Raw genomic sequence first — 12,664 nt, 5'->3', positions numbered from 1 at the left:
TTTATGTCACTGTATTGGGCAAAATGCGATCAGAAAGAATCAGCAGTAGAAAAGAGGTATTGAGTGAGCAGCTTCCCAGGACATGGTATTTGTCGATGGCTGGAGTACACGTGGGCACATTTTCACTGCAGATTCTCTGATTCGCAGAGTGTGAGTGTGTTAATGCATGCTAACTTAAGCCACAAGTGATCAGTGGGATTGCTTTTAGACAAAGACATTATTTCTTCTTAATCATTTTGTAACACTTGAGCTTTTGAATAGACAAAGATTACATGTGTTGACGTAACGATGTAGTGCCTTACAGGAGAAAAAGTCTCCTAATGAAGGTCTACCTTTCAGGACCACTCCTAAGACCCAAGGCAGAGTGGCTTAGAGACCATATTTGTCTAGTACAAATCCTTCAGCAGGATATATTCAGAAACTGAAAAGTTTTAAAGACATATCTCTTGCTTTCAGGTATTTAAACCAAAAAAGGGTTGTGAATAATTTTTCCCCTAATCTATTCAAGATTATCTGCATCAGGGCACTCAGATACCATCATTAGAAAATACAGCACCAGCCATGGTGATCTGTCATAGATCAAGGTCAAGATCTGGTCTAGCTTTTGTTAACATGAACTTGACACAAGACAAAACTTAGTGCTTTTAACAAATAAGTCATCAACAGAAGGAGCTTTGTTTCAAAAATATCTACAATTTACTGAACGGACACGATAGGAATAAAGTAATGGGGGTGTTTTGTGCTGCCCTGAGGGCTGTTCCCAGGCACTGCTGGGGCAAAGGTGGCCATTTACAGCAAATCCCTGCATGGGCTGCGTTTTGGTCATGCTGATCCGACAGGCGTTGAGTATGGAGACCCTCTTTAGTGAATGGAAAATCTCACTGCCAAGTGAAGCTGATTAAGGATAGTTCAGACTAAGCTTAGAAATTTAGCAATCGATTCCACCCTTTGCTGGTACCTACAGAAGATGCGTAGGATCTTATCCTGTCATGGCATTAACACAGCACTGGCAAACTGATGTGAGAGCCAGGGTAGGCACAGATTTATTTAAGGCTTGTGCTTATGTGGTCAGACTTGGTGCTAGGCCTCTAAATTCCAGTCTAGGTACTTGAATAAAATAACCTGATTCTTTATTTTACAACTGTATAATTCATACAGTAGACAAATGGATATACATAAAAATATGAATAAAAAACTGTGGTGGGTTGACCCTGGCTGAGGGCCAGGTGCCCACCAGAGCCGCTCTCTCACTCCCCTCATTCACTAGACAAGAGAGAAAAAGTACAACGAAAAGCTTGTGGGTCGAGATAAGGACAGGGAGAGATCACTCACTAATTATCGTCAAGCAAAACAGGCTGAACTGAGAGGGAATTCATCTGATTTATTACTAGGCAAAACAGAGTAGAGGAATGAGAAATAAAATCTGATCTTAAAACACCTCCCCCCACCCCTCCCATCTTCCTGGGCTCAACTTCACTCCCAGCTTCAACCTCCTCCCCCCTCAGCGGCACAGGGGGACGGGGAGTGGGGGTTACGGTCAGTTCATCACACAGTGTCTCTGCCGCTTCTTTGTCCTCAGGGGGAGGACTCCTCTCATCGTTCCCCTGCTCCAGCATGGAGTCCCTCTCACGGGAGACAGTCCTCCATGAACTGCTCCAACGTGAGTCCCTCCCACGGGCTACAGTCCTTCACGAATTACTCCAGCGTGGGCCTCTCCCACAGGGTGCAGACCTTCAGGAGCAGACTGCTCCAGCGTGGGTCCCCCACGGGGTCACAAGTCCTGCCAGCAAACCTGCCCTGGCGTGGGCTCCTCTCTCCACGGGGCCACAGGTCCAGCCTGGAACTTGCTCCAGCGTGGGCTTCCCACGGGCCGCAGCCTCCTTCAGGTGCCTCCACCTGCTCCGGCGTGGGGTCCTCCATGGGCTGCAGGTGGAATCCCTACACCCCCTCATCCTTCCTCCATGGGCTGCAGGGGGACAGCCTGCTTCACCATGGCCTTCACCACGGGCTGCAGGGGGATCTCTGCTCCGGCGCCTGGAGCACCTCCTGCCCCTCCTTCTGCACTGACCTTGGTGTCTGCAGAGTTTCTTACATCTTCTCACTCCTCTCTCCGGCTGCAAAAGCTCTCTCTCTCCAAGTGTTTTTTTCCTTCTTAAATATGTTATCACAGAGGCGCTGATTGGCTTGGCCTTGGCCAGCGGCGGATCCGTCTTGGAGCCGGCTGGCATTGGCTCTATCAGACACAGGGGGAGCTTCTAGCAGCTTCTCACAGAAGCCACCCCTGTAGCCCCCCCGCTACCAAAACCTTGCCAAGCAAACCCAACACAAAAACCCAATTTATAACCCTCAGTCTTCTGTTCCTCTCCTTTTCCTGGATGCAAGATACTACACATTGTGTCATAAATAGACGTGACAGTGATATAAATGTGATTATCCATTTTAATCCTGCTATTTAAAATGGAGATAACGCAGAGTTAGCTTGTCACATGAAGTCTGAATCTAGATGTAGTCTTACTCAGACTTATATCCAAAATACATGAGGAAAAAAAAGTGTGGCTACTCTTGACATTAGCATATAGATCAAATTTCTTTACAGAGCTGAGAAATCAAGAAAATCTAATAGCGTTTTCTTAGTATGATTTAGGGCTGGGAAATAACTAGACAATAGTATTCAGTGACCTCCCATTTGGGCTGTAGAACTCACGCATTCATTTTACCCAGAGAAGCTTGTCTGATCTTTTTTAATGCGCTCTACTTTCATTATGTCAGCCCTGGTATCTGCAGCTGACTCAAGTAAAAACATTGACATTTGCTTTTTTAACTTTATTCACAAGTGTTTCCTGCCAGACAAAAGTAAGTTGTGTGAACTGTTAACTTAGTTTGCATATCAGTTGCCTTATTATCACCAAACGTTTGTGTTGAGAGAATTTTGGTTGCAATATTTTTTTACACATTTTCAGTAATTTCAGCTGTGTTGATTACCATGGCTGGGCATAGGCTTCTACAAATGCATGTTTATGATCATACATAAACAAGTATCAGCCTACACAATTTGGCCAATGACTCAGTGTGCTATCACAGAAAACAGTTATAAGATTCTTTTTTTGACTGTACTTGAGCATATACTGAATTTCTTGCTATTTCATTTACTCTACCATATAGTATATTTTGACTTGTTACAGGTCTTCAGTAGGTAACAGTTACCAGCACATAGCAGTGGAGCATTCAGAACTATAAAGACTCAAAAATTGGTGAATCATCTTCCACTTCTTATGAGTCATAAGCATCTTAGTGGGTTTTGCAAGCTAACAGTTTTGGATTTGTGTAATCATAACTAAAAATGAAGGTTTTATCTGTTTATAATCTGAAAACCAGCATTTTTTTCACCAGGGAAATTTGCTGTTATAGAAGACATGTTAGACCTTTCTTTTCAAGTATTTGCTGAAACTTCACAGTTTATCTGAGCTTTTTTTTTTTTCCATCAAGAAAAGGGAAACAAACAATTCAGCAGAGAAATTTGAGGTACTGATGTATTGTCATAGGTTTTCTTAAGAAATCCTCAAAAATAACTCAAATTTTAGTTAGAAATACTGTACACCTAAACAGCTTGATGGACTGGCTGTTGAAGCATCTTAAACGATTCAAAAAAACCTTTTTGTCCTTGATGAAAGATGTTGCTTCCTGAGGGGCTTTTCTTTGTAGACTGGCTCCCAGTTGTGAACACCTTTGATCTGCCGATGGGCCCGGGGATGCTTCTGCGTTGCCTCCTGACCAGCAAAGCTGCAGACCCACGTCTTTCCAAACACACGTGCTGCCTTTCACGAGATCACAGCTTTGTAGTTTATAACCGGGTAGGGAGCATGGCTTTGATTGCTGCGCCTGGCTTTTCATGCGCTTGATTCTGTGTAGTGTCCTATTTCAGCAGAGACTGGTGTGCCTCGTTTGAATCTGTGCCATAAGCAGATGTGGTTTTTTGGGTTAGAACTGGTGATAAAGAGGTAGGTCACACATTTGAACACATTAGAGGTGTCCTTAGCTTGAAAATGGAAGTAGGCATTTCTCTCCCCATAACTGTGCAAGTTAATCTAATTGAGAAGCCTTCCGAGTCTGTATTTCCCAGATTTATTAGTGTTGTCAGTGTACTTAACTTCATATCAACTTTGGAAATGATTATACGATTCCCAGCAATTCTGGTATATCTTATTGTCCCTGTGAATAAGGACAAAATTGCTGCTTATTTTTTCCAGTGAACAAAGTTGGTCCATTCCATAAATCACAAGAAATGCCACCAAGAATTGTAATTGTAAATTCTTTATGGCAGAAACCGCAAGGAGTGCCCAGAAACTGAAGCACTGAAGTTCCTCATTGCTACTATATTAAATAAATAGCAATGATGGATGCTTGGGAAACTTGGCATCAGCTCAGGGAAAAGAATGACTGCACATGGATTTGCTTTGTTTCTTCCTGAACAGTCTCTGAATAAAAACAAAACAAAACAAAAAAAGTATTAGAAGCTATTATTCTTCTCTGTAAAAAGGATATGGAGCTTGCAAATCTGCTGTAACTGTATCTGTGCTTGGCTGCTCTCAGTTAAAACTGGGAGTTCCTCACCAATCCACCTAGATTTGCCCAAATATGTCCAGACTACTTATTCTCAATGCAAATAGGCACAAGTGCATACACTCATCTTTTCGGAGGATTTAGTCCAAACTGTTCTCCCTTGCTAGGGTTTGCTTGTCTTTGAGCTGTACAACCAGAAACCATCTAGCACTTTTTTCCCATGCTTAGCTCTGTACCATCTAGGAACCTTTTTCCCTCTAAGAGAAACATTCATCCCTTACCCTGTTTTAATACAAACCCCACCAGCTGTGTAACACCAAGATTGTTTAATCATGACTACCAATCCAGAATAGAAAAAAATAAGGGAAATTCCCTGGAATGTCAAATTATACGTGCAGCATCTATTGCAGAAGTCTCCTTCTTCTTATGGACCCATCAGATAACATTTCATCCCTCATAGCCATAAAAATGTCTCTTGTTTAAGTGTATGTGTGACCACACGTGTTTGCAAGATGGATTCATTAATCATAGTGGAAAATACTTGGCATCTTGTAGAGGTTTTGACAGTGCAGCAGTTGCAGTTTGGGAACATTTGGACCCTGTGAGCACACTGCGAAATGTTAATAATATCAGTGCAGGTCTATTTTAAACATGGCTCTGAAATAAATTCTATTATGGAAGCTGTGGAAACTGTCAAAATGAGTATATTTCCTCATTTAAAGAAATAGAGAACGCTAAAGCTTGCCCCAGAGCTGCTTTTCGTGTTCTGCAGCGTCATGGTGCGCATCTCCAGTGTGGAAGTCCAGCGTGGCAGGGTGCAGGCTTGGCACGTTTTGAAGCCTGTCCTAAAATCTGCTGGTGAACCTGATGCTGTGGGAGAAGCGCTCGCCACACAAGGTGTTTCTTCCCTGGGTGACTTTGTACTTTCCTTTAACACGTTTCTTCTAGATGCTTACAGTGGAATGGTGTGCATCGTCTCCCCGAATTATGAGTATTGCTCCAGATTTCATTTTAGTTGCTTATTTTATCTTTTGCTCAAGGGAGGTGTGAAAGGGGGATTTCAGTCTGCAGTAAATAACGACGTGGCAAATAGTTGTGTGATTCTGGCTTCCAGTTGTTTGGAGTGATACATTCCAGGCTTCATGAAATTTTTTTAACCTTCTCATTAGAAAGCCAATTGTAATTAGCAGTTACAGTAAGATGTTATGACTTAATATATATATTAGCCTATTTTTATAAGTCAGACTAGCAAAGACAAGACAGTTCCATGTTACAGTGTTTCAAGAATCTCTTCATTTTATTCAGATTTTGTGATTGCTTTTAACGAAGTTGGTTTATCTGCAGGTGTTAAACATAAATTCAAAATGTGCATGAGTGCACAAGTATCAGTGATACAATCCCTTTTCTGAGCGAAGTTTTCTGATGGGTGGATTTGTTTTATCTGGCTATTCCAATTACATTAACTATCCCAGATCATGACTAAATTTTTTTTCTGTGTTTGGACAAAAAAGAAAAATTTTAGATTAATAAATTATTTAATCTATGCTAAAAAGTTTTTAAGCTTAAATTTTAAGCCTTTTAAGCTTAAATTCGGAGAGACGTTGAAATTAAGAAATAGTCAAAATGCTTGAACTTTTTGACATTTAAAAATTACATATTTTTTGTACATTTGAACATTATTGTAGGAATTTGGTGTAAATTTGTAAGCAATTCAAGCAATGTAGAGTTATTTCTCCCCTAGAAATTAATAAATAAGAAAAAAATTCAAACATTGTGTAGTTATTATTTATATATAGCTAATGTACAGTCCCTTTTTCACTTGTTATGGAAGAAGTTTAATGTAGTAGTAACTTTGAAATCTACCACGCTAACAGTATTGAAGTTAAATTTACTAGTTGTACATTTTTCTTATCAATTTGGTCATATTTGTTCTGTAGGAGGAAATCCAGGCATCAAATTTTTAACAAGTACTGGTTTTGGTGGTTTCCCATTTTTTCAGCTGTATTAAATAAGGATGCTATGCTGACTTGTTTTTTCAAAGAGGTTGAATTATGTAAGCATAATTGTGAACACAATTACAAACACATTGTAGCTGATAAATAGTATAAAATCAACTCTCATGGTTTTATTTTTGGTGTTCATATTTACTAGGAGAACGTATTATATGGTCTGGGTTCATCAGTGCTTTATCAAGAGAGTCAAGTGCCACTTTTTGTTTTCCAGGGCTTAGTAATTGAACGGCTCGGACGCAGGCCTCTTCTCATTGGGGGTTTTGGGTTGATGGTTGTCTTCTTCGCAATACTTACCATCTCTCTGACTCTACAGGTAACACTACAGCCACTACGTATTTTTACTCTCTCTTTTGCCTTTTTAAACATCAGGTGCTCGATACCTATTTGTCTCGGCATTTCTACGTAAGCCAGTCCTTTTAATCAGTTTGACATAAGGATTTGAGGGTCTCTTGTTTCTTTGTGAACCTGTTGATTTTGATGTACTATGGTTAGCCGTAGCAGTTTTTGCATTAAAAAGCCATAGGGGCTTTGTCATATTCAGTCTCCTTAACTCAAAGATTCATGCATATCACAAATTATTATGAAGACAATTTTACCCATAGTTGGGTAAATAGTTTACCCATATTCCGTGTTTTTATCTTTGTTTGTAATGCAGTCTTTTTGAGATTTCTTTCATACTTTATATGTCATTCTTATTCTTAGGTTTGGATGTTTTGTTCCAGTAGTGAAAAATTTCCATGTTTGCTGTTTCTTTCAAGTTACATTTCTGATATTTTTATTGAAAATACAGACTTAGCCTTTGCAGAACATCAGCACTTAAGTTCTCAGATGTTATTAGCAATAGTTCCCCAGCTATTTCAGATGGTCAGAGGAGGATTATTAAACCAGTCTAAATTCTGACCCTGAGTCATTTTTCCTTATTTAGCTTCCATTTTCATAATGATGAAGTTTCTTGCTGTTCCTGACAGCTTTTGAGAAGTAAAACTGACAGTCTTCAATGTCATGGTTTTGGGTAGTCTTTCATCAAGTTGTTTTTCTGCTGTTGTTGATTCCTGTGTCTTGCCATTAATTTGACTTTCAAATCTTGTTTCTTGGTTGAGTCAGTAAGTCAGTTTGACTAGCAGGTGTATGCCACACCGTTGCAAAGTTTTATCTGACTTACTTGGGCGCACAGCACAATAAAGCTTTACTTCACATACCTGTCATGACAACTATAAGACAGTTCTCCAGAAGAGAGATGTTATTGCAAGTAAACAGTAAAAAATTCTCTTCCAAGTCTTATAAAACCAAGTCTGATCCGTGAGGACCTTCAGCTATTGTAAATCTCTGAAGTTTCAGTGCCTTCCAGTTTTCCTTCCTTTCAGAAGTGTCTCAGTCTGTTAAGTATGAGATATTAGGTATTGCTTTGAACAAAAGACCTCGCGTACAAACAGGCTTGATCTCAGGGGAATTTGTGTCTACGCTGGTTTTGCACCTTCTCTCTCTCAGTGCCTTTAGAGACCTTGGATCTGAGTTCAGATGAGAACTCCAATATGATTCCATTTACAATTCCATTAAAGAACCATTTATAGTTTGTTCTCTTTTCCCTGTACCAGTTGTTTGCACACATGGTCCTCCTTGTCTGCAAAATCAGATTACGGCTAAAATCCCTGGAGTGTGGCTTTCACATGCTTTGCTAAGGTTCAGATACAGCTGTCCTACCGAAAGGCAGCCTGTTGTGTCTAGACTTCAGCCCAGGCTTTAACTGGGGAGCTCTTTTTAAACATGGCTGAAATACCTGAGGAGGATGGAGGTGCCAAATCTGTTCAATGGAAAGAAATACTCTTTTCCAGGATGGCTTGACCTTTAGCTCAAGAAGTTGTAAACTTTCAGACTTGTGTCTTCTGTGGTGCAAGAGCCTGTCTAGTGTTTCTAAAGGGATTCCACAGAGCTCGAGACCTTTAATACAAATCATCTAATAAAGATCTACAGATATACTGTGATTATCTAAAGAAAACACTATTATCTTATTATTATTTAACTATTGCTACATACAATATACTTACCATGTACAATGGTCTTTTATCTACCCAGAAAACCGTGTATTGGCTTCCTTACCTCAGTATATTTTGCATCCTTGCAATCATTGCATCGTTCTGCGTTGGACCAGGTATGTCTATGTTTTTTCATGTTTCTTTGTACACCAAAGCACAGGTATTTTTGCACTGGCACTATGTTAACAAATTGGTTGTAGGGGACTTCACTTTACCCATATCTGATGACTGTAAAGGATCTAAGGCAGTAAAAGGTGATAGCAACACAAAGTGATAGCAATATTCTCGATAAAAACCCATATACACACACATTCCCAGTTAGCTGTCAGCGTAATTGAGAACTAGTGCCTAAATTGCAATCAGTAACAAATTAAAATGCTGGCTATTATTGTAGGATTGCTATGATTTTGTAAATCTATAAAAAACACTCCGACTGGAAGCTGAGTGTTTTATTTATCAATGTTTGTGTGAGCAGTTCAATGACAGTAGGACGCAAATTGGAAACTGGTGGAGGAAGGGGACAGCTGTGTGTGGTTCTTTTATTCTTTTCCTTTCCGAAGATAGAGAAGTGCTGTGCAAGAGGGTTTACACATACTCTCTTTAGGAAGATGATGGAAAAGGTAGATGTCCTGATGGTGGAGCTGCTTCTTGTCTGGGAGTTCTTTACTGACTGCATACATTTGATATCTGATGCCCTCAGGTAACTGTTTTTGTAGGTTGTAATGAGTTTATCATCAGGTCTATTTCCCCAGCCCAGTTTTGATTATTTAGAGATGGATACAACTTTATAGAAAATCCAATATTCCCAGGTTGTAATTTTTGTATTTTACTTGCTTTAACAAAGAACATGTTTAAGGTGTAAAAAAGTAATAAAGCCAGACTTTTCTCAGAAGTGTAGAACGAAAGGACAAGAGCAACAGTCAAGCCTCAGCAAGGGCAATTCTGACTGGACAGAAGAAAAAAAATATACATTGAGAGTGGTTAAGCACTGGAAGACATTGCTCAAAAAGGTCTTTAAATCTCCATCCTTGGAGTTATTCAAAACTCAGCTGGACAAGTTCATGAACAACTGGCCCTGCTTTGACTAGAGACTCAACTCCAGAAGTCCCTTCCAACCTAATTTATCCTGTGATTCCAATTGCATCATGTCTTTGGAAAATGCATTTTAATAGATATGCATCATATGCAAATACTTACTTGAGCATAGTATTTCTCTAAACAGTGTTGCTCTAGCCTTCAGATGCTTGATCAGAATTGGATCCTGCAGTTATCAAATAATAAATGTTAACAAAAATTATTTGCAGATAGATAAAGAGGAATTTAATCCAAATTCAATACACCTACAGAATAAGATGTCAAAACACTGCTTAAATTTTCAAAGATTCTCTTAGAAACTGTTCTGCACAAAAGTGGGAAAAAGCAGCTGCTTTTTAGGAGTTTTTTCACAGGTGTTCTGCTGTAAACCTGAAAGCAAGACTTCTGTTCCCCTGAGTTCTCAGGTTTATTCATGCACCATTTATTGCCTCTTTTTCTTTATAAAGAGTTTGACATTAAACATTAATCAACTGTTTATACATCTTCACCACTGAAGTGATCTAATTAATTGATTGTGGTTTATTTGGGGAAAGAAAGAGTTGCTGATGTTTCATGTGACTCTAATGGAACATGGCTGTAATGCTGTGGATCCTCGTTTGGAAAAGCTGAGGAAAAATTGAAGAAGAGAAATGCTGTTTTAGAGGAAAATGGGGAGAGATCAAAATATTCCCTTTCCCCTTGCTTCTAGGAAAATAGTTTGTCACTAATCTCTGTGCTTATTCCTTTGCATATGGTAGCTGACTAGAAGAAGGAAGGACCCAGACAGGCTTGATTAGGGTCATTAACGCAGCTAATGTTGCACTGTAGGTGGCCTGTGAAGACTGTTCTCCTTCCTAAGCTCCAGCTCTTCTTTAAGGCAAACAGTGCAAACAATCTTGCAATTCCTGTGTCCTTCTGTAAGGACAAATCTCAGGTTCAGCTAAGTCCCTAGTGTTGCGGACATATGTTTCTTAGACTGAGATTTTTTTTTAAAAGAAGAATTAGGTGGAATAGAACTGCTCTTGCATTTTGAATACCTAAGGAAAGTCAAATGTTGACTTGAAACTTCTTGAAAATTTCCCTTTCAGTGTTTTAAGTAGCTCAAACTATTTAAGTAAGTGCAGCTGCTTGCAACATCTACCCTTTTTTTTTTCTAAAAACCTCTGTTGAAACAAATTGTATTTTTTTTCCATATTACAGACATGTTCCACCAATTTTTAGAACTTGCAGATCAATATGTATTTTCAGCATATTAAGATTAACCCTCTACATTTCTCCTTCAACTAACCATTCTTCAGAATGGATTCTGGTTTTCTTACTTAGCTTCTTTTCTTTTACCGATGCTATTCAGGATTTTCCATTGTACTGTGCACTCCCTTTGGAGCAGTGTCTGCAGATATATGCAAAACACACAGGCTTTCTTTTTATATTACTTACTTGCTTTCTACAGAAATTCTTTAAAATCAAATCTTCTTTTGTGTTTTTCATTGTGCTCATTGCTTTTAAAGCCAAAGAACATTAATACTGTGCCAGTAGCTACCTAGTTGGCTGCTCCACCTTTCCTGTGTATGTTCAAACATTTGTAATACCTGACAATAGTGGGAATATCTCAGTAGCATTGAACATTGCTTTGCTTTTTATGAATATGTTGTTAATTGACACTTCAGTCGTTGAGAAGAAGTTGCAGAGAGTCATATTCTGGTTCCTCTGTAAATCAACAGCAATATTTTAGCTGACTTCAATGGGGTTACCTCTTATCTGGGAGCAATTCTCTTTCAGAATATGAGAACAGCTTCCATTATTAGCCATGTTTTAAGATGGATGAATGAGAAGAGAGCATATACTAAGATACCCTATATGTGATAGATACAGCATATACATATATGTATATCATACACATACTAAGGAACTAAGTTTTTTCTCAGGGAAGCATGCAATGCCAGTGGAGTGTCACAGTACACAAAAACTTAATTTCTTTTAATGGAAAAGTCACTACTGGAAATTAACCTTATCTTTCCTTTCCTACTAATGTTAGAGTTTTAGCAAGAGGAGGTAAGTAGGAAGGAACACATTTTTTAACGCATCTCCAATGCAGTGGCTGTTATAGAGGGTCTAGAGAAAGGTATAAACAGGGCAAGCAGGTGAGACACTTTGCCAAAACCAGTACACATTTTTTTCAGCTTAGAGTCTTCCTGAGACATAGTTTCCAAGATTTTCCTAGTCTTCCATGAATCTGTTCATTGTCTGTCTGAAACCGTGCAAAATTTTAGCATCCTTTAGCAAAGAAATCTGCATGTCTACCACCTCTCGTGTATGAAGACATCCTTTGTTTTGCTTTGTGTGATGCCCTTTAGGTCTTGCATTGGAAGAAGCAGAAAATTGATCCTCTTCCTCCCTCTTCAAGTTTCTTGTGGTCTTGTAGACTTTTACCTTATAACCTCAGATTTTTCCAGACTGAATGGCTATTTGGTATTACTTTCTTCTCAGTGATAGTTTATGACACCCCTTTAGCAGGAAAATTTCACACTTCAATATCTAGTATTGAAGCAGTGTGGTAGTATTGAAGCAGTATTTGCAGCAATGTGGTACTTCAGCTAGATAAGGCTGAAGTTTAGGAATAACTTTCCCATCGTTCTGGTCAGTAAAAGAGTTTTTCCCCATGAAAATTAATGCATACTCTTTATTATTAAGTTGCAGATTTTTAATGGTTTTAGCCTTTTATGGAAGGCTGAGTGTCATTTGTATTGGCTAAAAAAGGTACTATTGTCATGGCATTACTAACACTTAGTATCTTATTTAATTCCTTCTGTAGTTATTTACAGCATTTCAGCATTCTTCAGAGTAAATCCCCCATGGTTTGTAATGATTCTGCAGATACAGATCTTCATCTAGGATTAATTCCGTTTCGTTCATTGAGCTATTGGTACTTGGAAGAATTATCCCATCTGAAAACAGTAAATAACTTGAGGAATTGAGCTTATAAAA

At 39.0% G+C, this 12,664-nt stretch overlaps 1 protein-coding gene across 4 annotated transcripts in view; it reads left to right on the top strand.

Annotated features, from left to right (window-relative positions):
• Positions 1–12,664, top strand: part of SLC2A9 (solute carrier family 2 member 9) — a 132,669-nt gene that overhangs the window by 83,255 nt on the left and 36,750 nt on the right. For all 4 annotated transcript variants that reach the window (XM_054825038.1, XM_054825037.1, XM_054825040.1 and 1 more), the window contains 2 exons: positions 6,784–6,885; positions 8,646–8,721. In XM_054825038.1, coding sequence (XP_054681013.1) covers positions 6,784–6,885; positions 8,646–8,721 — 178 coding nt within the window. The remainder of the gene's footprint in view (positions 1–6,783; positions 6,886–8,645; positions 8,722–12,664) is intronic.

Source organism: Grus americana, chromosome 4 (assembly GCF_028858705.1).
Source record: "Grus americana isolate bGruAme1 chromosome 4, bGruAme1.mat, whole genome shotgun sequence".
Lineage (NCBI taxonomy): Eukaryota > Metazoa > Chordata > Aves > Gruiformes > Gruidae > Grus > Grus americana.
Note: the sequence above shows the minus strand (reverse complement) of the source record. Positions and strands in the feature narration are given on the sequence as shown.